Source organism: Rattus norvegicus, chromosome 4 (genome assembly GCF_021556685.1).
Source record: "Rattus norvegicus strain SHRSP/BbbUtx chromosome 4, alternate assembly SHRSP_T2T, whole genome shotgun sequence".
NCBI lineage: Eukaryota > Metazoa > Chordata > Mammalia > Rodentia > Muridae > Rattus > Rattus norvegicus.
The window spans coordinates 184,729,635-184,757,448 of record NC_141537.1 but is presented as its reverse complement, the minus strand read 5'-3'; the positions used below and the strand labels follow the sequence as shown (position 1 = coordinate 184,757,448).

At 39.7% G+C, this 27,814-nt stretch overlaps 1 protein-coding gene across 2 annotated transcripts; it reads right to left on the bottom strand.

Annotated features, from left to right (window-relative positions):
• Positions 1-670: 670 nt before the first annotated feature.
• Positions 671-27,814, bottom strand: Zfp808l1 (zinc finger protein 808 like 1). Of its 2 annotated transcripts, none has more exons than XM_087659839.1 (4): positions 27,730-27,814; positions 4,686-4,812; positions 4,441-4,501; positions 671-3,301 (listed from the first exon to the last, which is right to left on the bottom strand). In XM_087659839.1, exons 1-4 carry the CDS (start codon positions 27,748-27,750, stop codon positions 1,243-1,245), a joined length of 2,268 nt encoding a protein of 755 aa, XP_087515965.1. In that variant the 5' UTR covers positions 27,751-27,814; the 3' UTR covers positions 671-1,242. The 2 variants fall into 2 exon arrangements, with proteins under 2 accessions (XP_087515965.1, XP_087515966.1); XM_087659840.1 differs by lacking the exon at positions 27,730-27,814 and adding an exon at positions 22,407-22,496.

Genomic DNA, 27,814 nt, shown 5'->3' with positions numbered 1-27,814 from the left:
AGACTTCTCAACTTGTTTTATTTCATTGGTTTGAGAATATTGTGAATACTATCTATCATTTTCAACTCTCCCTTTTCCACAATCCTTCCATTTCCTCCCCCAAATTCACACATTTTTTTTTCTAACCCCCTAACCCTAACCCCACAACCTAACCCTAACCTCACCACACTAACATAACCCCCATCCCTAAACCCTCTAACCCTAACCTCCCTACTCCTTAACCCTAACCTAATCTCTAACCCTAACCTATACCCACTAACCCTTTAACCCTAACCCCTAACTTTCTAGCAATAACTGCGCACCCAACCACCCCAATCACAGCTAACTCAGCTTGTTTCCAATGAACTACTTTGACCATGTTTTTGAATTGTTAAGTATTTCAAAACACAAAGACTTTACCACACGGAGCCCATTCATAAGGCTTTTCTCTAGTATGTGTTATTTTCTGTATTCACAGATAACTGGGAAGGGCAAAGGCTGTACATTGCTTCCATTCACAGGGTTTCAGTGAATGGAAGTATGAATACTTTTGTTATAGTGAGATATAGAAATGTGCAAAGGCTTCACCATATTCAGTACATTCCTAGTTTCTTTCTAGTGTGGTATCTTTTATGCTGTTTGTCTTAATTTAGGTTTTAATGCTGTGAAAAGACACCATGACCAAGGCAACTCTTATAAAGGACATTTAATTAGGGTGGTATACTGATTCAGAAGTTCAGTCTATTATCAAGGTGGAAAAAATGGCAATGTCCAGGCAGATATGGTGCTGGACATGACAGTTCTGCATCTTGATCAGAAGGCATCCAGGAGAAAACTCTTCTGCCCTGGGTGGAGCTTAAGCGTAGGATCTCAAAGCCATCCCCACAGTGACGTACTTCCTCAAAGGCCACACCTACTCCAGAAAGCCCACCCCTCCTAATAGTCCCACTTGCCATGGACCAAGCATATTCAAAGCACCATACCTTAGAAGATCACTGTGACCTGTAACGGCTTTACCACATTGGTTACATTCACAGGATTACTCTCTAATATGTGTTCTTTTATGTACTTGGAGATGACCTGATTGTGGATAGGCTTTACCACATTCACTACATTTGTAAGGTTTCTCTTTGGTATGAATTCTTTCATGAGTTTGAAGTTGACCACAAGAGGCAGACAATTTGCTACATTGCTTACATTCACTCCAGCATGTGTTGCTTTATGTATTCACACTCGTTACATACAAAGGCTTTACCACATTCATTAACATTTGTAAGGTTTCTTTCCAGTGTGAATTCTTTCATGTTTTTTAAGATCACTCTGACTTGCAAAGGCTTTACCACATTGATTGCATTCATAGGGTTTCTCTCCAGTGTGTAATCTTTTATGGATTTGAAGATAACCATGATATGCAAAGGCTTTACCACATTGATTGCATTCATAGGGTTTCTCTCCAGTGTGTATTATTTTATGGATTTGAAGAGAATTGTGTTGTGCAAAGGCTTTATCACACTGATTACACTTGTAAGGCTTCTCTCCAGTGTGAATTCTTTCATGTCTTTGAAGTTGACTATGATGTGCAAAGGCTTTATTACACTGCTTACATTCATAAGGTTTCTTTCCAGAATGTGTTGCTTTATGTATTTGGAGACTAGTGTGATACCCAAAGGCTTTACCACATTCATTACATTTGTAAGGCTTCTCTCCAGTATGAATTCTTTCATGTCTTTTACATTCACGAACGCATGGAAAGGCTTTACCACATTGATTACATTTGTAAGGCTTCTCTCCAGTGTGTGTTCTTTTATGTACTTGTAGATAACCAGGATATGCAAAAACTTTACCACACTGATTACATTTGTAGGGTTTCTCTCCAGTATGCGTTCTTCTATGCCCTTGGAGGTAACTTTGTCGTGCAAAGGCTTTACCACATTGATTACATTTGTAAGGCTTCTCTCCCGTATGTGTTCTTTTATGCACTTGGAGATGACTTTTTAGTGCAAAGGCTTTACCACACTGATTACATTCATAGGGTTTCTCTCCAGTATGTATTCTTTTATGTGTTTTAAGATTACTGTGTTGGGAATAGGCTTTACCACAATAATTACATTTATAGGGTTTCTCTCCAGTATGTGTTCTTTTATGTTTTGGGAGACTACTGCGATATGCAAAGGCTTTACCACATTCATTACATTTGTAAGGCTTCTCTCCAGTATGAATTCTTTCATGTCTTTTAAGTCTATGAAGATGTGGAAAGGCTTTACCACATTCATTACATTCATAGAGTTTCTCTCCAGTATCTGTTGTTTTATGATTTTGGAGACCATTAAATTTATAGGTTTTACCACATTGATTCAATTTGTAAGATTTCTCTCTAGTATGTGTTCTTTTATGTTTTCGGAGAATACAGTGATACACAAAGGCTTTACCACATTGGTTACATTCATAGGGTTTCTGTCCACTATATGTCATTATTTTATGATTGTTGACACTACTACGACATTTATAGGCTTTACCACATTGATTACATTTGTAAGGTTTCTCTCCCGTATGTGTTCTTTTATGCACTTGGAGATGACTTTGTCGTGCAAAGGCTTTACCACATTGATTACATTCATAGGGTTTCTCTCCAGTATGTGTTCTTTTATGCCCTTGGAGATTACTTTGTCGTGCAAAGGCTTTACCACATTGATTACATTCATAGGGTTTCTCTCCAGTGTGTGTTATTTTATGTTTTTGGAGAGTACTGTAATGCGCAAAGGCTTTACCACATTGATTACATTTGCAAGGTTTCTCTCCAGTATGAATCCTTTTATGCATTTGGAAACTACTAAGATATGCAAAGGCTTTACCACACTGATTACATTTGTAAGGTTTCTCTCTAGTATGTGTTCTTTTATGCATTTGGAAACTACTAAGATATGCAAAGGCTTTACCACATTGATTACATTTATAAGGTTTCTCTCCAGTATGTGTTCTTTTATGCATTTGGATAATACTAAGATATGCAAAGGCTTTACCACATTCATTACATTGGTAAGGTTTCTTTCTAGTATGTGTTCTTTCATGCCTTTGAAGTTGACCATAATTTGCAAAAGCTTTATCACATTGATTGCATTTGTAGGGGTTCTCTCTAGTATGTGTTCTTTTTTGTATTTGGAGACCACTGTGATGTACAACGGCTTCACCATATTGAATATCTTCATAGAGTTTCTCTCCAGAATGGATTCTTTCATGCATTTCAGGATAACTGTGACACGCAAAGGCTTTACCACACTGAGTATACTCAGAGGATTTCTCTTCAGTAGGACTTTTTTCATGTCTGCAAAATAATTGACACATGTGAAGCTTTTCCACAATCACTACACCAATGGATCATTTTATCTGTAGGAATTAATTTTACAATTTTATCTGTAGTAATCAGTTTTACAATTCAGTCTAATTGTAAAGAGGAAATCACATCTTAAGTTTTATCACTTTGTTTACAATCATAATTTCCCCTTCATTATGGGTTGTTTTGTGTCTTTTAAGATACTTGTAATTGTAAGAGTGTTTGTTACACGGCTCACATTTGTAGTGTCCTTTTTCTCTATGAAGTTTTCACATATTTGAAGAGAACTGGAAGAGCTCAGAGCTTTACCATATTGAGTGAATTCATAAATTTTCTGATACATTGAAATACACTATATTTGCAAAGTGAAGTAGGACAAACAGATAATTCCCACATTCCTAGTACTCATAGGGATTTTCTGCAGTTAAGTTTGTGGATGCATTGCCAATGAAGTTGGAAAACCAACTAATTATAAGCTTGTATCACATTGAGAAAGTCTACTTAAATGGGGAATATTATATATCTTCTAACTGTTCTGGGAGACGGGTAAATTGCTGCTTTCAATATCCCTATTCTCACACGGCCTGTATCCATTTAGTAGGTATATCACATGATATACCTATTAAAAGAAGAATAGCAAATTAAAGTTTTCCATATTGCATACTAACATTTTGACTTTTTGTTTATCATAGACATATAACATACGGATTCTTGACTCTCATAAACTGCCTCTCTCACTTAAAATTAGCAGTGTTGCTACAAGTATATGAGCAACACCAGCTATACCATGGAATATTTGCTTATTAGAAACATATACTTATCACCTAATATATATATTGAGTGGAATGAAACTAAGTAGATTGGCAGTTCTACAGAGTAGCTATAATGTGTCTATGATTTAAATAGAAATATCTGTTAAGGCATTATTTCCTTATCTTCTTTCTTGAGGAATGTCTTGCCAACATAGATTGGACACCTGACACTGAGGTACATGGATTTGTAAGAATTTAATAATCACTGATACACTTAAAGCAGTGCTTTTTTTACACTGTTGCTTTTCTTTAAAACTTCCAGGACATATTAAAACTTCTTCAGAGGCATATTCATACCAACTTGCACATAAATATTACCTTCCATGTCTTCTAGAACTTTGACAACGTTCTTCAATATTATGCTCTTTCCAACTGCAACCTAAAATACAGTACCATAAAATGTGTATTATTGGAAATAAGTCAGAATTTAGTTACTATCTTCAGTGAATCTGATTTACTCACCTCATTCTTTCTTGTTCTTGATTGAAGGTATAGAAGAGCATAAGAACAAAGAAACTATTGTTCCCTTATTTTAAAAGGTGAAAGAAAATTCACTGTCTTACCTACAGCAGTGAGGTTCCTGTAGGTCTCCAGCATCACATCTTTGTAGAGATTCTTCTGTGAAGGATCCAGCAGAGCCCATTCTTCCCAAGTGAAGTTCACATGCACATCATTATAGGTCACTGCATCCTAAAACATCCCATACATGTGTACAACACAAAGCATGATGCTGGCATCATTGTAAAGTAAATGTATGACAATATAGTCATATAATTTTGGTGCTCTCCCCACTTATTTCTGGACCCAGAAGTTCTAATGCCATCTTAGAAGGAAACGGAATGAGGTTCACCTCTGTCATTTTTTTTGCTCTTTGAATAGGACATAGCCTTGCAAGAGAAATGACAATTAACAGATATAAAGAAGAAAGAGAGAGGCAAACAGGACTGAGCATCAGAAAAATTGTATGAAAAATAATTACTAACTACAAAAAAGGATGAGCAAGCTGGGTGTACTGGCTCATGCTTTCAATCCCAGCAGTCAGGAGGCAGAGGCAGGTGTATCTCATGGAGTTGGATGCCAACATGGTCTATCCAGGACAGACCTGTCTCCCTTGTAAAAACAAACAAATGAACAAACAGACAAACAAACAAGGAAGATAGGACTCATATTCTTACTGAAGTTTCTACAAAGAACTGTACATTCATTCCAGTTCTGTACTCATCTTCCAAAACCCTGAAGTGGCCCAGTTTAAGCTGTACCATTGATGATCTCCTATTAAAAGGGGATGAATGTTTAAACAGTTACAAATGGACAGGTGAAAACATTAGCAATGCAAATGTTGATCCTAAATAAGCAACATAGGGCAGGAGAGATGGCTCAGCAGTGAAGAACTCTTGCTGCTCTTGCAAGTACTTGGGCTCAATTGCCAGTACTTAAAAGGAGGCTCACAGGTATCCATTACTCCAAGTTCAGGAAGTCTGAGGCCATTTTCTAAATAGTAATAGGACCAGGAACACATGAGGTGCATATTCATGCATACAGGCAAAGTACTTAAATTCATTAAAAAAATCAAAACAAACACAACAGGTAGGAAGAATGTCACAAACCTGCAATCCAATGACTCAGAAAGCTTGGCAGTAAAGCTCAGGCAGTATTAATGTCATGAATACATGCCATCCTGAGAAATAGAATATTCTCTCTGCCAAATTTTGAAATTCACAATGTGAATTCAACACAATAGCATATGCTTGACATGTACCAAAACTTACATTCTAGGCCTATTAGACAATAATATAAAAACAAAGAAACATACAAAAAGCCAGGCACGTTGGTCCACATTTAATCCCAGCACTCTGTAGACAGTCAAGTGGACCTGATTACATGTGATGCCTGCATGTTCTACATACCCATTGTCAGACAGCCAGGGCTACACAGAGAAACTTTAAAGATAAAACCAACAAAATTCAAAATAAAATACACCAGGCTCACAAGATAGCTTTGCACTGAATAGCAATTGTTTCTACTGTATGTTATGTGATTTAGGGATAGTCTATAATGTATGAATATAGAATGTATTAGAGCATGAGAAGAAAGCTCACTGATCAGCACAGCACAACACAGTGCACGTGCACACACACACACACACACACACACACACACACACACAGAGAGAGAGAGAGAGAGAGAGAGAGAGAGAGAGAGAGAGAGAGCAGGAAATGGGTTGAGTCTATAGACACTCAAATCTCATTCCTGGAATCTGGAAAGGTTCCTCCTTCTATAAGCTCCCCAAAGAAAGCCACAGAGGAGAGACAAATGTTCAAAGACATCACCCTCTCTGGGAGCTTTGCTTTGACTCAATCAACTACATCCTGACCCTGTCATTATAGTGCGTGGCTATCCCATGATACAGTTGGTCGAATTTAAATGATCCTAATAGTCTGCAAGAGCTCATACACTGTTCAAATGTCCAAAGTCTTCTGAGATTTAAGACAATCTCTGGATCACCACATCTTGTAAAATCAGAAAACAAGTTATAGCTTTCCAACATACAATGACACATACCACATCCCATTCCAATAGAGAAGTATGTGTACATAGTGAGGGAAGAAACCCATTAGGGCACCAAAAAATCCTGTAGCTGTCTCAGACATGTGGGGCCTCAGTTTCAAAAGGCTTAGATGGCCCAATCTCTGCAACTTCCTGTACACCTCTCATTTTAGTTCCTTCCACCTTCTATCTATCGAACTCCATGGCAGGTGTCTCATAGCTTAGGTTTCACATTTTGTGGTCTCAAAATGCAACTCAGGCTTCATCTTCACAGGTTCATGCAATGCACTCTCACAGTATCCTCCCTCACTGGGGTTCTGACTCTGCCAAATACAGATGGCTAGAATGGGGCTGAACTGAAGTCACATGGAAAGAATCGTGACCTTAAATTTTACATCTTTCTTATTTCCAGAACTAGAGTGATCCTGCAAGGTTTGGATTCTAAATTGGGATGGACCCTTCCATGCCTGGACCACAGCTTTAGTAGGTTTTGTAAGAAGTTCCTTCCTGAGTCTAGGAATCACTTTGCCTACTCCTTCCATTAACTGAAGGCTTAGCAGGAGGAAGTGTTACCTTAGGACACCTTTTAGGCTTCCAATACTGAGCCAAGGGACCTTCTTTTTAATTCTCTTTGAAAATTCATACCTCTTGTTTTAGCATTTGATTGCTGTTTGAAAGTATATATGCTGCTGTTTTCTTTTACAAACTACAGACTTTGCATTTATTTCTGCCCCATTTGTTGCGTTTTTCATTGTAGTCCTGAGTTACTAGTAATAATCACCCATCAGATTCAATATTCTATCTAAGAATTCAGATAATTATTTTTTAGTTCTGCAGTACTCAGTTTTTCAGGGTATTGGCAGAATAAGAAATATTTTGGGTCAAAATACCACACAAATGAGCTCTAGCTAAATTTTTCATGGAGTCTATTTTCAACCGAAATCCTATGAACTCAACTTCTGTCTGCATTACTGACAATACCCAAATCTTCCAGGTGCTACAGGAATAGCTGATTAAGCCCTGAGTGCAGTTTTCTATTCCATTTGCCATCTCAAGTCCTGATAGTTTCCACATTCCTCCAAAAGAGAACATTCTCAGGCTCTATCCAGAAGCAAAATCACTTTTGCATACCACTTGTTCTGTTCTAACTTGCTACTCTGCTACTGTGACTGAATCCTCTAAGCAAAAACATCTCAGGTAATGAACAGGTTCGCTTGTTTGGTCCTCTGAGATTCCAATCCATCGTTCTGTGAGCTTAGGATCAAAACTCCATCTTCAAGAAAATGAAGGCAAAAACCATGGACAAACATTGTTTCCTCCCTTGCCCTCTTGCTTGGTCACTGTCCCATGCACAGCCAGCTCCCTTATCCAGCCCAGGCCCACCTGCTTAGGGATCTTGAGCCCTCCATAGCAATCAACATTTCACACAATCTCTCACTGACACAGCCCAGCCATTTTGCTGAGGGCATGCACTCAATGATGAATGTAGGCGCTAAAATGTTGACAACTGAAGCTACTTAGGACCAACAGAGACAATAATGTATTAGAAACTTTTAAAAACCCAAATCCAATGTGCTAACCATATCAGTAACTTAAGTAGAAAAAATGCAAACCTTGATGATTTCAACAACTGGAAAGCACGGATTTGCCAAGAGATGAGAAGAGGCTTTAAGGATCAAAGAGAGGAGACTAAAACTGTTTCTCCACAGAAAGTCCCCAAACTATCAAAAACTCAAAAAACTTATAACAATATAGTAAATTATCAGAAGAAAAAATAGGTGAAGGTCTATCCTTTTCCAAAGAAATAATAATATAATTACATTACTATGAATAAAATCACACAACACCACAAATAAAAGGAGACAGAAAGACAGACCTAATAGTTAAACAACAACTACAAGATTATAATAAAAAAATTAAAGAGAGACACCGCCGGATCTGAAGGGACCTGGTCAACAGCTCCCTGCACCCAAATTCCGTGGGAGGGAGAACTAAACCTTCAGAGAGGCAGACACGCCTGGGAAGCCAGAAGAGACTACACTCTGCCTACATTTCTGACTCCAGAGGAAAACACCTAATGCCATCTGGGACCCCTGTGCACAGGGGCCCAGGGGAAAAGGCAGGGCAGACCCTTCTGGTTGCTGCCCTCAAGGAGAGCTCAAAAGCTGCCCCCCAGGAGTGACTTCAGCCCTGGGACCAGAGGTAAGACCAACTTTTCTGCTCCAAGTGACCTGCCTGATGGACTCAGGACACAGGCCGACAGGAACAGCTGAAGACCAGTAGACAGGAAAGACTACATACCTGAAAGTAGAACACTCTGTTCTCATAACTGGCTGAAAGAAAACAGGAAAACAGGTCTGCAGCACTCTTGACACACAGGCCTATAGGACGGTCTAACCACTGTCAGAAATGGCAGAACAAGGTAACACCAGAGACAACCTGATGGCAAGAGGCAAGCACAGAAACCCAAGCAACAGAAACCAAGACTACATGGCATCATCGGAGCCCAATTCTCCCATCAAAGCAAACACTGAATATCCAAACACACCAGAAAACCAAGATCTAGATTTAAAGTCACATTTGATCATGATGATGGAGGACTTCAAGAAAGACATAAAGAACTCCCTTAGAGAAACGGAGGAAAACATAAATAAACAAGAAGAAATCTATAGAAAGGAATCACAAAAATCCCTGAAAGAATTACAGGAAAACACAATCAAACGGGTGAAGGAATTAAAAATGGAAATAAAAGCAATAAAGAAAGCACAAAGGGAGACAACCCTGGATATAGAAAACCAAAGGAAGAGACAAGGAGCTGTAGATAAAACATCATCAACAGAATACAAGAGATAGAAGAGAGAATCTCAGGAGCAGAAGATTCCATAGAAATCATCGACACAACTGTCAAAGATAATGTAAAACGGAAAAAGCTACTGGTCCAAAACATACAGGAAATCCAGGACACAATGAGAAGATCAAACCTAAGGATAATAGGTATAGAAGAAAGTGAAGGACCAGTAAAAATCTTCAACAAAATCATAGAAGAAAACTTCCCTAACCTAAAGAAAGAGATGCACATAAACATACAAGAAGCCTACAGAACTCCAAATAGATTGGACCAGAAAAGAAACTCCTCCTGTCACATAATAGTCAAAACACCAAATGCACAAAACAAAGAAAGAATATTAAAAGCATTAAGGGAAAAAGTTCAAGTAACATACAAAGGCAGACCTATCAGAATCACACCAGACTTCTCACCAGAGAAGGAATCTGCAGGAAATGGACAATTTCCTAGACAGATACCAGGTACCAAAGTTAAATCAGGAACAGGTAAACCATTTAAACAGCCCCATAACTCCTAAAGAAATAGAAGCAGTCATTAAAGGTCTCCCAACCAAAAAGAGTCCAGGTCCAGATGGGTTCAGTGCAGAATTCTATCAGACCTTTATAGAAGACCTCATACCACTACTACCCAAACTATTCCACAAAATTGAAACAGATGGAGTGCTACCGAATTCCTTCTATGAAGCCACAATTACTCTTATACCTAAATCACACAAAGACCCAACAAAGAAAGAGAACTTCAGACCAATTTCTCTTATGAATATCGACGCAAAAATATTCAATAAAATTCTTGCAAACCAAATCCAAGAGCACATCAAAACAATCATCCACCATGATCAAGTAAGCTTCATCCCAGGCATGCAGGAATGGTTTGATATATGGAAAACCATCAACGTAATCCACTATATAAACAAACTGAAAGATAAAAACCACATGATCCTTTCATTAGATGCTGAGAAAGCATTTGACAAAATTCAACACCCCTTCATGATAAAAGTCCTGGAAAGAATAGGAATTCAAGGCCCATACCTAAACATAGTAAAAGCCATATGCAGCAAACCAGTAGCTAATATTAAACTAAATGGAGAGAAACTTGAAGCAATCCCACTAAAATCAGGGACTAGACAAGGCTGCCCACTCTCTCCCTACTTATTAAATATAGTTCTTGAAGTCCTAGCCAGAACAGTCAGACAACAAACAGAGATCAAGGGGATACAGATTGGAAAAGAAGAAGTCAAATATCACTATTTGCAGATGATATGATAGTATATTTAAGTGATCCCAAAAGTTCCACCAGAGAACTACTAAACCTGATAAACACTTTCAGCAAAGTGGCTGGGTATAAAATTAACTCAAATAAATCAGTACCCTTCCTCTACACAAAAGAAAAACATGTGGAGAAAGAAATTAGGGAAATGACACCCTTCATAATAGTCCCAAATAATATAAAATACCTTGGTGTGACATTAACCAAGCAAGTGAAAGATCAATATGATAAGAACTTCAAGCCTCTGAAGAAAGAAATTGAAGAAGACCTCAGAAGATGGAAAGATCTCCCATGCTCATGGATTGGCAGGATTAATATAGTAAAAATGGCCATTTTACCAAAAGCAATCTACAGATTCAATGCAATCCCCATCAAGATACCAATCCAATTCTTCAGAGAGTTAGACAGAACAATTTGCAAATTCATCTGGAATAACAAAAAACCCAGGATAGCTAAAACTATCCTCAACAATAAAAGGACTTCTGGGGGAATCACTATCCCTGAACTCAAGCAGTATTACAGAGCAATAGTGATAAAAAAAAAAACCCTGCATGGTATTGGTACAGAGACAGACAGATAGACCAATGGAATAGAATTGAAGACCCAGAAATGAACCCACACACCTATGGTCACTTGATTTTTGACAAAGGAGCCAAAACCATCCAATGGAAAAAAGATAACATTTTCAGCAAATGGTGCTGGTTCAACTGGAGGTCAACATGTAGAAGAATGCAGATCGATCCATGCTTATCACCCTGTACAAAGCTTAAGTCCAAGTGGATCAAGGACCTCCACATCAAACCAGATACACTCAAACTAATAGAAGAAAAAGTGGGGAAGAATCTCGAACACATGGGCACTGGAGAAAATTTCCTGAACAACACCAATGACTTATGCTTTAAGATCAAGAATCGACAAATGAGATCTCATAAAACTGCTAAACTTCTGTAAGGCAAAGGACATTGTTGTCAGGACAAAATGGCAACCAACAGACTGGGAAAAGATCTTTACCAATCCTACAACTGATAGAGGGCTTATATCCAAAATATACAAAGAACTCAAGAAGTTAGACTGCAGGGAGACAAATAACCCTGTTAAAAATGGGGTTCAGAGCTAAACAAAGAATTCACAGCTGAGGAATGCCGAATGGCTGAGAAGCACCTAAAGAAATGTTCAACATCTTTAGTCATAAGGGAAATGCAAATCAAAACAACCCTGAGATTTCACCTCACACCAGTGATAATGGCTAAGATCAAAAACTCAGGTGACAGCAGATGCTGGCGAGGATGTGGAGAAAGAGGAACACTCCTCCATTGTTGGTGGGATTGCAGACTGGTACAACCATTCTGGAAATCAGTCTGGAGGTTCCTCAGAAAATTGGACATTGAACTATCTGAGGACCCAGCTATACCTCTCTTGGGCATATACCCAAAAGATGCCCCAAGCTATAACAAAGACACATGCTCCACTATGTTCATAGCAGCCTTATTTATAATAGCCAGAAGCTGGAAAGAACCCAGATGCCCTTCAACAGAGGAATGGATACAGAAAATGTGGTACATCTACACAATGGAGTACTACTCAGCTATCAAAAACAATGACTTTATGAAATTCATAGGCAAATGGATGGAACTGGAAAATATCATCCTGAGTGAGGTAACCCAATCACAGAAAAACACACATGGTATGCACTCATTGATAAGTGGTTTTTAGCCCAAATGCTTGAATTACTCTAGATGCACAGAACACATGAAACTCAAGAAGGATGACCAAAATGCGAATGCTTCACTCCTTCTTTAAAAGGGGAACAAGAATACCCTTGGGAGGAAATAGGGAGGCAAAGTTTAGAACAGACACAGAAGGAACACCCATTCAGAGCCTGCCCCACATGTGGCCCATACATATACAGCCACCAAACTAGATAAGATGGATGAAGCAAAGAAGTGCAGTCTGACAGGAGCCGGATGTCATTCTCTCCTGAGAGACACAGCCAGAATACAGCAAATACATAGGCAAATTCCAGCAGCAAACCACTGAAGTGAGAACGGGACCCCCGTTGAAGGATTCAGAGAAAGGACTGGAAGAGCTTGAAGGGGCTTGAGACCCCATATGAACAACAATGCCAACCAACCAGAGCTTCCAGGGACTAAGCCACTACCTAAAGACTATACATGGACTGACCCTGGACTCTGACCTCATAGGTAGCAATGAATATCCTAGTAAGAGCGCCAGTGGAATGGGAAGCCCTTGGTCCTGCCAAGACTGAACCCCCAGTGAACGTGATTGTTGGGGGGAGGGTGGTAATGGGGAGAGGATGGGGAGGGGAACACCCATAGAGAAGGGGAGGGGGAGGGGTTAGGGGGATGTTGGCCCGGAAACCGGGAAAGGGAACAACAATCAAAATGTAAATAAGAAACACCCAAGTTAATAAAGATGAGAAAAAAAGTTAAAGAAATTACAAGTCAGCACTCTTCCCATGCACTCTGTCTCTCTTTTTTGCCAATAATAGAAAATAGATTAGAAGTGGCAAAGCAAAATAAAAAATGGGGGGTGTATATCTAAACAGAATTCTCAACAGAAGAAACTCAAGTGGCTGAGAAATACTTAAAGAAACCTTTACCATCTTAGCCATCAGGGAAATGCAAATCAAACCTACTTTGAGAATCCATGTAACACATGTCAGAATGGTTAAGAACAATAATACAGGTGACAGCACACGCTGGCAAGGATGTGGAGAAAGGGGGACAACTCTCCACTGATTATGGGAGTGCAAACTAATATATCCACTGTGGAAATCAGTGTTTCCTCAGAATCATAGTTCCTAAGAAAACTGAGAGTCCATCTACTTCAAGACCCAGCTATACCACTCCTGGGCATCTATCCAAAAGGTGCTCCATCCTAACACAAAGACACTTGCTCAACTATGTTTATAGCATATTTGTTCATACCATCCAGAAACTGGAAACAACATAGATGTCCCTTAGCTGAAGAATGGATAAGCGAAATGTGGTACATTTACACAGTGGAATCACTCAGTGGTTTTAAACAAATGACATCATGAATTACAGTCATCTAGAAAAAAAAATCACCCTAAGTGAGGTAACCCAGATGCAGAATGACAGATATGGTATGCATTCACTTATAAGGCAAATAATAATCAAGCTATAATCCACAAACACAGAGGAGTTAGGTAAAGAGTAGGGCTATATAGGGGGAAGCATGGATCTTCCTCTGGAGGGGAAATAGAATAGTTTCTGTGAGTAGAATGGGGTTTGATGGGAACAGAAGTGGGAGGGATCAGTTGGGGGGAGGATGAAGGGAGAGAGTACAGTGTAGGGAGAAACAACTGGAATTAGGGAACATTTGGGGGTTAGTGTAGAAACCCAGTGCGATGGCAACTTCCTGGAATCTATGAAAGTGATCCCTAGTAATGAAGTCTGAACTGGCCATCCTTTGTAGCCAGGTAGGGCTTCAGAGTTTAGAAGGGGTTACATTAGGTTGAGTTGTTGGCCAAGGATGTCCCTTGGAGATCCTTAAACAACCCAGGTTGATGCTAGGACAACACTGAAATCTGACCCTTTCCCTCAGGAAAACTGACAGCAGGGGTTCATCACTGAGGGCAAATTCCATGCATTTCTCTGAATGTAGAGGTCAGGCAGGCACAGGCTTGGAGCCTTTACTCCTATGTTCTAGTCTCTGAGGAGAGAAGGTACTCTACAGGCTACAGAAGAGAAACCTGGACACCAAGCTAGGTATAAAACCATCTACCTACAGTTGGTCCTTTCAGAAAGATGTACTGGGGGATGATGGTAACAAACAATGTTTGGTTTAACTTGAGACCCAGGACATGAGAGAGACCCATGACTAACACTGACTGGATTTCTTGGAACCTTAGAGACTTAAGTGGTAAGCATGGAGTCAGCATGGGTCTGTGCCAGGTCCTCTGCTGATGATATGGCTGTTAGCTGGGTGTTGCTGTTGGACTCCTGACAGTGGGAGCAAGAGTAGCTCTGATTCTTTTGCTTGATCTTGAAACTCTTGACCTCCTAGGTTGCCTTGTCCAGCCTCAATACGAAGGCTTTACCTTGTCTTTTTCTATCTTGTTTTGTCCTGTTTGGCTGTCCTGTCTTGGTGGTCTGCTCCTTTCTGAAGAGGAAACGGAGGAAGGGGTGTGCATCTCGGGGAGAGGAGGATAAGAGAGGAGGGGGGTAGCTGGGAGGAGTGGAGGGAGGGAAACAGTGGTCGGGATATATTGTATGAGAGAAAGATCTAGCTTCTATTAAAACAATTCAATATTTTAAAATGAAGATGCAAAGGAGGAGGAAAGCAATAATAAACAAAGAAAAGGGTAAGGACAGGGATAGCATGAATTTGACAGATACAGTTCTTGTTCTGTTTGTGTGGAGGGTGACCTCACACAGGAGTGTAAAAGTATCTTTTATTTGCCTGATGTAACTGTCAGCTTAGCCTAGGCCTAACCCTGGAAGCTCTAGGCTCTGTACAATCTTATCCAGGCCTAGAATGTTTTCAGCCTCCGAGATTTACTGCTGAATTAACTCACCCTTTCTTTTTGAACTCTGGCTGGCTGGTCAACTCAGCTGTCCTGGCTCAAACTCCTCTTCATGCTGATTTAAACCGACTTCTTTCACTTCTGAATGCACTCCTCCGCTTGGCCTCAAACGAACTCTAGCAATCTGTTCTCATCTTCTGTCTCCTTCTCATTCCCTGGCTCGTTCTATCTTCACCTGTGTCTGGCTTGTTCTCTTTTCAACCTGTCTCTGTAAAACTCTCCTCGTAAAACTCCATCCTCCCCTCTCCCTCTGTGCTGCTCCCTCTTATGCTGCCTCTCTTTCCTCTCTGTTCTTGTGTGAGTTGGTCATATCCTATTCTGTCAGATCTTTCTCTGACTCATCACTTTGTCTGCCACTCAATTCGACATCACTTTCAAACATAGGTGGTTCCTTCTAAAACTAAGTTTACCTTTATTATGTGGGATTAAAGGTGTGTGCTAAGGACTGAGCCACACCACATCTAGAAACAGGTGTTTGTTTTTAGTAAATAACACAATCTCAAGGATCACAATGTGATCAAATACCCTGCAACATAGGAGTTCATGACAAGCTCATTCTTGAGCCCAGTCTATAGCTGTGAAATCACAAGTTTTGCTCTCAGCAATGTGAAATATATATCATGCAGGAAACAAAAGCAGGTCACTTTCTTCCACTAGTTTGGAATGTGGAATAATAGCACTTTCTACTCATTTCATTCCAAAGGATATTCTTGCTTCTTTTTAATAAAAACTAATGTTTGAATAACTATTCAAATAATAGAAATTAACATATGATGTTATGCAGGATTGCTACATTAAAGGATGATGTAGAAAAATGTTAAATATTTAAACATTCTCCAAAGCAAAAATGAAAGTGTTATCATCTAAGATAGGTTATTTAATGCAGAGAAAACAGAGATGAGTCACTTACCTAAAACTATTACATTTTTGTTCAACTGATTCTTAACCTCATTTTTACCTTTCATGCACAATGACTCATTGGCATCCAAATAAAGCCACTTTCTGCATTTTTACAGTATATTATAATAGTGCATTTGCTTCTCATCTCTGTAACAACTCTTGGTACAAAACACTTGCTATTTCATTTCTCTTCTCCACATACCACCTAGAAGAACATTAGCAAAACCCTTTGAAAGGGGTTGCTTCAGCTAGATTTTGTGCGTTCTGCCCTTCATTTTCTATTGCTACATGCAGTGTAGACAAGATGGCTCAAGCTCTCACGTCCATCTGACAGATAAGAGTGCACTAAAGATTAAAATCAGATAGGAGAAAGAAGTGAATTGGGACTGCTTAAGCTGTAATCACATGTTGCTTTATGACCAATACAGGACTGACTGTGAGACTCTTTACAATATTTAATCCTTCAACCATAGCACAATGTCCTCCTGAGGCACCCACCTTGTCCTCAACAAATGAGCATTGAGGTTATTCTCATATTTAGGCCACCATGAATACAACTGCAATGGAGGTAACAATTTTGATAAATCTTAATGCTAATTTCAAGTGTGTGGAAAATATACTGAGAAGATTGCTGGGATTCTATCATTTTTATGGGAACTCTGTATGAGGGGGTTACTTAGGTGTAGGTAGGTATTATGTCCAAATATATCAGAATACATCCATTAAATATGTGCAATTTTATACCAAATATAACAGCACAACATGGCTTTAACTAGTTTCAGTTGTTATCTGTGGAAAATCCCAACCTACTGCTACCAGAGTTTATTTTGTAGGCTAACGCACCATCCTGTGACACACTCAGATTCGTTGTTAAATTCTGGACCACGTTTATTTTCACTCTTTTTGTTTTCTCAATTAAATCACACTTAGTGAGGTATCGTTTATGTGACCCTGTCCCTAAAGTCTAAACTAAAACTCTCTTTCTATGGCTTTATACTTTATTTCACATCAATTCAGCTTCGCACACTGACTGAAATTTGCTAAATGAATGATTATGTAGAATTCCTTTTACCCATTTATAATAACTGCAAACACCACCAATAAGTGATGTTTTCAGAAGGATAAAAGAAAAAACTGGGTATGTTTAATTTGCAGCATAAATTCCAAATAATCCAAAGAAAATCCCTGACGATTTATAACAGGAAAGCTGGTTACAAAGCTACGTACAATGTAATGTTCAGAACTTCTAGAAACCAGACCTTTGGTTTTGGCGTCTGTCTTCCCACCGCTCACCAAACGCAAAGCTTGTGTGTGCACACTGGGCAGTGATATTATAAGCAACACCTTCCTATGGCCAGAGCTACAGAGCCTCCTCCTCCCCAGGGAATCCTCACTCAGGTAAGCTCAGAGGACAAGGCTCTCTGCCCAGGTCACCACATGTACCAACAGCACCACAATCTGGTTCAAGGTACACCCAAGTCCAATCAGACTGGACTCTGATAGCTTAGCCAACCTGCTCTTCCCGGTGGCTGCCACAGTCACCATGGCATGGCTTATGGTCTTCCTCACAGCTCTCTGATGAACTCCATCAGAGCAGAACATGGAAAGAATCTGCAAGCTACCTCCCACCGGTGCTTCTCCTGAGGACAGTAGCAGCTCCCGTACTGGAGGATTAGAGATTAAATGACTTACAGCACAGGCCTTCCAAGCTCTGTCCTTCCACTCCAGGGGCAGACAGAGCCCTGGTCTGATAAATTTGCATTTTAGTAGAATCTTCAACTCTCCCAGGGTATCCGGCCATCCTCCAAGACACAAGGTTCTTTGTACATCCCATCACACACTCAAGGTCCAATGCAGCCATCTCTTTGCTTCACAGCTGGGAAGTCCTGGAGCCAAACTCCAGTCAACTCACACAGTAACAACAATGGAAGCAAAAGGTGGCAACAAATTTAAAATCAAGAAACAGTAAATGGGAGATGAATGAAAAAAAGCAGTAAAAAAAGGAAAGGACATGGCTACTCCTAGGTATGGTTAAAAAAAGTTTATTACAGATAAAAAAGAGAGCATAGTGCCAGACATGGTACATCAGGGGGAGTCCAGCCAGAGTAGACTTGACCGTGATCCTCATCAGGGAAGGGTGAAAGGGAGAGGGGGAGAGCCAGACCAAGGACAGGAGGGTAAATGACAGGTGAAAAGAACCAGGTACCCAAGATGGTTGGATTATATAAGGAAGGGCAGCTCAGAGAAGGGCAGCCCAATCCCTAAGCTACAGGGTGGATATGCCAGCCATACCCTGTCATAGGTAGGGACTGAGGGATGCTGGGAAAACCTGACAGCCAGGTCCACTCTGATTTGTTAAAAAGGTACCTAAGCCATTTGTCCCAGGGTTTGAGACTTAACAGCAGGAACAATGAGGAGGCTGAAATGGTTTAATTATAATCTCAAAACTTATTTTAAAAAGTTGAAACAGGCTTTATGGTCCAATATTCTCCAGGGATTAGACAGGTGTACTAGAGCACAGCAAGTATTACTGACATCTCCCATCTCAGGCTGTGCACTTTCAGACAGAAAAAAAATCACATTCCTGTCAGGCACAGCCATACCACATTGTCAAAATCTTCTGTGTTGTTTGAACTAGTGTAACTACAGTCATTTGTTTTTTTAGAAATTAGTTCAGATCCTTATTTAGATTCTTGATTGCCCTGGTCTGTGAACCTACAAAAATGGCCATTTTTGACTTTTGCTGATCATCTAAAATAGATGAGCTGACTACCCAATGCCAATGCCAAGTACTGTCAGAGCAGGGAGCTCTCACCTTCCTGCCTCCCTGTCCTTTCTGTGCTGAGACTACACCAGCTTCAAAGGTGCTCAGTGAATTCAATTCTTACACAGGTCCCTCTTTATTTCTAATTCCCCTAAAAGAGTTGAAGAGGTAGGAGGGACACTTTCACTGCTCTTACTTCCTTCTCACTGACCAGTCAGGGCCCAGCCTGGAAAGAGTTGCAGGATTGTCTTCTAGGCACTGGACAGAAGAGGCAGGATGAGGTGTTTAAAGCAAATCTTAACTATCAAGCCTGAGCTACAGAAGATAATGTTCTCAGTAGAAACACATAATCAAAGCACTTGAGAAAAAGAAATAAAATTCTTAGTAACTTGGAGTAACTGGAGAATAGAAACAAGAGATTAGAGCAGTGATGAATTAAGAAAATGGAATGTAAAAGGTAGTATCAAAAATTGACTTTTCAAAAAGATAAATATAATTGAAAAAAATTTATAGCTATACTGACTTTAAAAAAGAACAGAGCATTCCCTGTTAGATGAAATGGTGTTAATAAGACACTATTGGACACGTGTGCAATGTTAGCTGCTGAGATTTGTAACCTGACAAACACAGCTATAGCCAAAGGCCTGTGTGTCAACCCTCTGAGGTGACTTAACTATGGCAACAAAGATTGTATATATTTCCATAGGGCAGTCCCCTAATTGGAAATTCAATGTTCATTGGCTCAACACAACCTCCCCAAATTGTACACCCATCGATCTGGTCTGTTTTCAGTCATATCCATGAATTAATGCATCCTGTGAAATTACAAAATCACCACAGCGCTTGAATAAGGTCCTTCTTCATAATGGTGACCCCTGAGGCTGAGTCCCTTGAACTTTTGTCTGTGACATAGCCATTGCCTACCCTGTGTCACCCTGCAGTGTACACAGTAAACTGTTCCTTCTGTTCTGATTTGAAGACAGAAGTCATGCTCCACATGCATTTTTTTCCTGTAATGGACAGTTAATTACATGACTCAAATGAGTAATTTTCAAACTGTTATGATATATCCCTTTAACTTAAGGATTTAGGACGTTTAATCAAGAGAAAATCAAGGCCATTGCCCTGGGAAGCAAGAGACTAGGATCAAGGGGAGCCCAAGTCAATATAGTTTGTTTTAGAAACATTTTTATTTTTGAAAGGATGAAGATGTAGCTGTTTTAGAATTACTATGCCTTCCCAGGGAGAAATCACTCCATACACAATTAAAAGATTAATTTTTAAAATCTCTTTAATAATAGCTTGCATCCAATTCTGGTTTGTAGTATCATTTTTGAGAATTCCGGAATTCTGGTTTCTTTAAAAAACACAGAAATATTACAAGAATGTGCTTTCATTTTAATCCCAGTTGTAGGGTTAGGGTTAGATGTGAGGCTGTTTCTGACTGTCTGCAGCCACTGACCGTGATTTGCATCGTGCTCTAGCAGAAACATGGTTTTGTCAGCTACAGACTTCTGTGATGGTGTGACACCTGGAATTCCAGGAACTTTCTGGAGGGCACACAAATGTGAGGACCCCGAGAGAAAGGGTTGGGGGTTTTTGGTGTTTTAGGAAGGTTGGTTATGGTTTGTTTGTAGCTGTGGTCAAAGAAGAAACAAAAGGAAAGAAATTAGATTCAAGGATCTCTTTCTCTTCTATCCTTGTTTCTCTCCTATTGGGTGGAGACAGTGGATCAAGGGTGGGAAAAGGAGAAACCACAGAATAGCAAAGACCAGCTGCACTGGTTAATGCTGAAACAGAAGCCAGCCTAGAACAAAGTTTGCATCCCACATATTCTGTCACCCTTGTCTCTTTTAGGTTCAGGTTATGTTTTGAACAATTTAAATATGGACTGGAGACTGCAAGTCTAACCATGTAGACAGATGGCACATTTACACAGCAAATATATTCCCAGGATTATTGCTTAAGTACACCAGTGCCCTAAAACAGAAGGGTCATTCTTCAGTAATAGGATCCTAAGAGGAAGGTCCCAGATGGTGAAAACACAGGAAAATGAGAAGATAGAAAGTATAAAAGCTGAGGTGGGGAGGTCTTGTACAAGCTATGTCTTATGCTAAGTGAGCTTAAGAAGAACACCACCTCGGAGAGTCCTTATATGGGGGAAATGGAAGGAAATGGAAGAGACATGTATCAGTCAGCAGAAACATATGAAGAAACTAGGAAGTCTAAGTTAATTGCTTCTGAGATAGAAAGCAGGCATCTAAAACTTAGAACACATTCCAAGAGGTTGTAAAACAATTAACCAAAGGTCATAAAAAGGGAACTAACGATTTATTGTAGGTACAAGGACAGAAGATAAAATATTGACTGGGTTTATCTATACAGAACTTCAGTGATAACTCAGTTATTGTCTTTAAAGCCCCATGAACCTGTAAAGCTAATGACAGATAATGAATGTCTGGTCTTAATGGATATATATGTAAACCCTCTGTGTTGTAAACGTCTTATTCGGTTATGATTTGAATTTATGTTTGAACTTTTGGTGAACTTTTGTTAAAAAAAAGGATGCTTGGAAAAACCATGTGATCTATTTCCCTAGAAAAGGTATAAAAAATTAGGAATGAAGACATTGCAAGGGCATTGTTACATCAAAGCAGGAGGAGAGAGCAAGACAGAAAGAAGGGCTGTGGGGTAGAATAATTTAGAAATTAGGAGAGAACTTTTTAGAATTTCTTTTGGAGAAGAACTTAGAAATAAAGATTAAAATCACTTTTCCAAGTGCCTCTTTTTCTTCCTGCGACTTTAATTAATTAGCAAGTGGAGATAAGGACAGAGGCTACTTTACTTAATCCCCCTGTTTTACTGAGGTGCTAAAGAGACTGCAGTCAGTGACTGCAGTTTCTGGCCTCAGGGGAACTCGTGCAGGTCAGCTACTACTGCAAAGTAATTTAGACTTAGAACAGGTAAATGTCGTATTAAAAACCAACCCTAAATATCTCCCAAGAGCAAGTCTTGCCCCGCCGGAGCTCTTCCCTATCCGACACTAAGCATTAGTAAGTCCTGCACATCACACAGCTTAATGTCGGATTGCTACCCAACACATGAGGTGCCTTTTACAACCTCCACAAAATTAATTCCAAATGGATCACACACCTTAATGTTAAATGCCAAGGGCAGAACTTGTAGAAACTAGGGCTCTCCGAGTTTCTCATCCTGCCAAGGATGTTTCTACACCCAAGCCACGGTTCCAGACGCTCTGAGCAGAGACAGCGAGTGGCTAGGACCGCAAGGGACCTCACAGGTGGTTGCCGGCTCCCACCCAGCCCCGGGATAGACCCACCACACCAGCTTCCGCTGCTCCTCCCGGTTGTTGGCAGTGACCTTGTGCTTACCATGTCGCAACTTCGGAGCCTGCCTGAGCGCACCTCGCAGCACCCAGAAGCGGGGCTCAGAGCTCATCACACCGAAGCATTCAAGTCTGCTCAGCAGCTAAGCGGAACCAGACGCCTGGCATCCGAAAGGACCCTCCTTCTCTCTGACTGGCAGATCTGCCTAAGGCTCTGATTGGCCAATGAGTCTTGAGTGACGTGAGCACACTAACCCTAAGGGATACAGCATGGTGGCTCCTGGCCCAAACTTCCAGTTCAGAGCCAGACTTTTTCCAACTCGGCAGGGATTTGCATTTCAGTAGATCTTATGCCTGTCCTCCAACAGCCTACCCATCTGTCTCCCCACCGAGCCCCAGGGAGGACCCACCAGTTCCCATTTCTCAGTCATGTGCTCCTCCCCTTTGTGTGCAGTGACCCTGTGCTCACCAGGTAACTTCAGAGATTGCCTGAGCACAGCCCTCACAACACTCAGTAGGCATTTCCCCTTCTTCCTTCTGGAATCAGGGTAGATCGCTTACATAGCCCATTATTCGACCTGCAGTGGAGTTATTAATCTGTCCCGCAAGTGGAAGGTGTCCAGAATATAAACAATTAAAGAGAGATTTTAGGAAACAAGAGCTTTGTGGCTTCATGCTGGGTTCAGGTCAACTGCAGCTACTTCTCACCTGGTAGGTATGAGACAAGCCTGGGAGAAAAGCAGGAAAGAGATGACAGACACTGAGGAGCACTATTGCTGTCACATCTTCCTCAGTGGGAAGGTTAGAAACAAAACCAAAAAACCCAAAACAGCAGCAAAAACCCACAGCAGTATTAGTGAAGGCTCTCTGGATAAACAGAAATGGTAGAAGGAATCTATGCAGAAAAGTGGACTTATTAGAGTGGCTCACAAGCTGTGGTCCAGCTAGTCTAACAATGGCTGTCAAGCAACATAAAGTTGAAGAATCCAGTAGTGATTCAGACCATGTGGCTGGATGTCTCAGTTGGTCTACAGTATATACCAGAATTCCAGAGAAGAAGGCTTTAATACCAGGAAAAAAACAAAACCAACCAACCACCACCACCACCACCACCACCACCACAACAACAACTTGCTAGCCAGAGGTAGGGCAAGCAGACAAAGAGAAAGTGCTACCATTTTCAATGTCCTTTATATATTATAGACTGCCACCAGAAGCTGTGGCCTAGATTAAAAGTGGATCTTATCAACTCAAAAGATCTAGATTAAAGAAAGGGTTTCCCACTTCAAAAGCTATAATGAAGAAAAATCACACACAGTACCCAAACTCTCTCAGTTTTAGTTAATTCCACATGTTTGCATATAGGTTTTCCTACTTCTATGAATAAGTTAAATCCTCTCCTGAATGGGGTCACAAAGTCAAGGCTGAGACATTTAAGGGAATTCTTGGCGCAAAGTCAGCAGAAACATATATAAACTATAAAAATGATAGACAGTCTCTGGAATGTTCATGTTATAAGTTGAAAGCTGACAATCCAGTAAATGACCTGTTAAAGTAGACTGTTCAGAAGACAATGCTTCCTGTTGATCATGATGTGTGGTCAAACAGATAAATGTATCAGTGCCACAATTCTCACATATACAAAGGATGGAGAGCACAAATTCAGAAAACATCAAGAAAAAAAATCACCTATCAGCACTGTGGGCGCTGTTCTTAGAGGAGCAGCTTTGCTGAGCTATTTTAACCTCACAATAGGGCTGCTTTAGCCTCTGAGCAGCCTGGCTCAGGAAGACCATGACAGCTTCCATGCAGGACCAGAAAGAGTTCATTTTAACTATATCTGACTGCTGTCTGTCTCAGGGCTATGATATACACTATATAGAATTCCATTTTATACATTCGTGTGTGTGTGTGTGTGTGTGTGTGTGTGTGTGTGTGTGTGTTTGCTTGCTTGCATGCATGCGTCTGTATGCAGTACCAACAGAGACCAGAACAAGGCAGGAGATGCCCAGGACTGGAGTCCCAGTAAATGCTTAGCTACTATGTGGTTTCTGGCCATGGTGCCTGGGTCTTCAATAACAGCATTTAACTCCTTTTAACTGCTAAGTTATCTTTCCAGTCACTTTTTAATTTAAAATTTATTTTTATGCATTTTAATTAAAATATATTACATCATTTCCCTCCTTTCAGTCCTCTCTATCTTTCCCCAAATTCTTCTCCAGTCAATTTCTTCCTTGTTAAGTATGAGTGAATAAGTATGCTCAAATATATGAATAAAACTGGCTGGGTCCATTTCTGTGGTTGTGTCTATATGGTTTCAGGACCGACAACATTGCACTGGATAGCCAAATACAGAGTTCATCTTTGCCTGAGGCTAATTCTCCCACTTGCAGGAAAGATCACTCTTTAATGAGCAACAGGCTGTTGGAGGCACAAAGGTCCGTGTACCCACAGATCACTAGGGAAACCAGGAATGCCAAACACACAGGGATCTCTTCTCAATGAAGGAGATAGAACATTTGCATTCTATATTATCAGTTTGGGGAGATGTCACATGTACTTTATGGCCAGCTGATCTCTATGCTACTGGTCAGAGACCACATTAAATTCTAGGTCTTATGGTCACATGTACTTTGTAAAAGAGTTTCTATTCAAACTTTATTGTGCACCTGGAACTGGACCGATTGGACTGATTATTGCCTGAAAATCTTCTCCCAAATTGTATTGTGCTGTAAATATGCTGGCAATGAACCGCCGACTATTAGACTCTCCCAAGCCTGATCCAGATCGATAAAGTCTATATGTACTGGGTTTTCATTCTCATCTCTTAGTGTGGTTTGCTTCTCTGATACTTGTAGGGGCCCCCTTAACAGAGGTCTGACCCCCAAGTGACCTAGAATGCCTTGGACAGGAAACATTATCAGGAATAGAAAACCTGGGGTGGAAAATACCTCAGACCATACTTCACAAAGGAAGCCTCAACAGATACAAGAAGATTGAAGCAACCCCTTTCAGCTTATCAGATCACCATAGATTAAACCTAGACTTCAGCAACATCAGAAACAACAGGAAGTCTACCAACTCATGGAAACTGAGGAAATCTCTATGCAATGACCACTGTGTCAAAGAAGAAATAAATAAAGACTTTCTAAATTTCAATAAAAATGAAGGCACAACATGCCCAAACTTATGGGACATGATGAAAACAGTGCTAAGAGGAAAGTTCATAGCACTAAGAGCCTTCATACATAAACCATACTATCAACTTAACAGCACAATTGAAAGCTTTAGAACAAAAGGAAGAAAATATACCCAAGAGGAGTATACAATAGGAAATAATCAAACTCAGAGCTGAAATCAATAAATTAGAAACAAAGAAAAATTCGAAGAACCAACAAAACCAAGAGTTGGTTCTTTGAGAAAATCAACAAGATAGACAAACCCTCAGCCAAAATTAACAAAAAGGCAGAATGACAATTTCCAAATTAACAAAATCAGAAGTGAAAAGAGGGACATAACAAAAGACACTGAGGAAATCCAAAGAATCATTAAGTCTTACTTCAAAAGCCTATACTCCACAAAACTGGAAAATCTAAATGAAATGTATGATTTTCCGGATAAATTCCACTTACCAAAATTAAATCAAATCATTTAAAACAATCAAAATAGTCCTATAATCCCTAAGGAAATAGAAGTAGTCATAAAAAAAAAAAAAAAAAAAAAAAAAAAAAAAAAAAAAAAAAAAAAAAAAAAACCTCCCCTAAAGCCCAGAACCAGATGGTATTAGTGTAGAACTCTACCAGACTTTTACAGAAGAACTAACACCAATACTCCTCAAACTGTTCCACAAAATCAAAACAGAAGGAACATTGCCAAATTCATTCTACAAGACTACAGTTACACTGAAGCCTAAACCACACAAAGGCCCAACAAAGAAAGACAGTCTCAGACTCTTATGAACATTGATGGAAAAATATTCAGAAAAATACTCACAAATCCTAGAACACATGAAAAATATCTTTCACCATGATCAAGTAGGCTTCATCCCGGGGATGCAAGGGTGGTTCAATATACAAAAATCCATCAACATAATTCACCATATAAACAAACTGAAAGAAAAACACCACATGATCATCTCATTATATGCTGAAAAAGCCTTTGATAAAAACTAACACCCCTTCATGTTAAAAGTCTTGGAGAGGGGCTGGGGATTTAGCTCAGTGGTAGAGCGCTTACCTAGGAAGCGCAAGGCCCTGGGTTCAGTCCCCAGCTCCGAAAAAAAGAACCAAAAAAAAAAAAAAAAAAAAAAGTCTTGGAGAGATCAGGGATACAAGGCACATGCCTAAATACAATAAAAGCAATATACAGCAAGCCAAAAGCCAACATCAAATTAAATGGAGAGAAACTTAAATTACACTAAAATCAGGAAGAAGACAAGGCAATCTACTATCTCCATATCTGTTCAATATAGTACTAGATTTAGCTAGAATAATAGGACAATTGAAGGAGATCAAATTGGAACGGAAAAAGTCGACAAAGTATCTCTATTTGCAGATGATATGACAGTATACGTAAGTCACCCTATACATTCTACCATAGATCTCCTACAGGTAACAAACACTTTCAGTGAGGTGACTGGATACAAGATTAACTAAAAAAAAGTAGCTCTCCCATTTACAAGTGACAAGTAAACTGAGAAAGAAATCAGGAAAACACCTTTCACAATAGCCTCAAGTAATATAAAATATTAGAGTATCTCTAAGCAAACAAGTGAAAGACTTGTATGATACAAATTTCAAATCTTTGAAGAAAGAAATATAGGTAGATATCAGAAGATAGAAAGATCTCCCATGTTAATGGATCAGTAGGATTAATATAGTAATGCCATCCATCCTACCAAAGCAATCTATGTATTAAATGTAATTCCCATCAAAATTCTAATATACCTTGATAGGGCTTACAACACACCTTGAAAGGATGATTCTCAACTTCATATGGAAACACATAAAAAGCAGAATAACTAAAAAAATATCCTGAATAATAAAAAACTACTGGAGGTATCACCATCCCTTATTTCAGGATGGATTATAGAGATATAGTAATAAAAACATAACCACATAGTATTAGCATAAAAACAGACATGTTGATCAATAGAATCAAATTGAAGACCTAGATACAAATCCAAACACATAAGAAAAACTGATTCTTAATAAAAAAGCCAGAAATATACACCAGAAAAAAAGAAATCATCTTCGCTAAACTGTGCTGATCAAACTGAACATGTGCAGAATGATAATAGATCCATATTCATCCCCCTGCACAAAACTCAAGCCCAGGTTGATGAAAGACCCCTACATTGTGGCACCCACCTCGGCCGGCAAGGAAGACATAACACGGTTGGATTCTTCTCAACAGCCTTTACTGCAGGACACCTTCATTGTTGACACGGGGACC

What these genes read in the sequence shown, in the direction of transcription:
- Zfp808l1 (XM_087659839.1), bottom strand. Translation starts at nt 27,750, where the DNA reads ATGTCTTCCTTGCCGGCCGAG. An exon ending in TGTCTTCCTTGCCGGCCGAG is followed by an intron (nt 4,813 to 27,729) that starts GTGGGTGCCACA and finishes GGGATGTTTTAG; the next exon opens with GATGCAGTGACCTATAATGA. An exon ending in AGTTCTAGAAGACATGGAAG is followed by an intron (nt 3,302 to 4,440) that starts GTAATATTTATG and finishes ATTATTTTGCAG; the next exon opens with ACATGAAAAAAGTCCTACTG.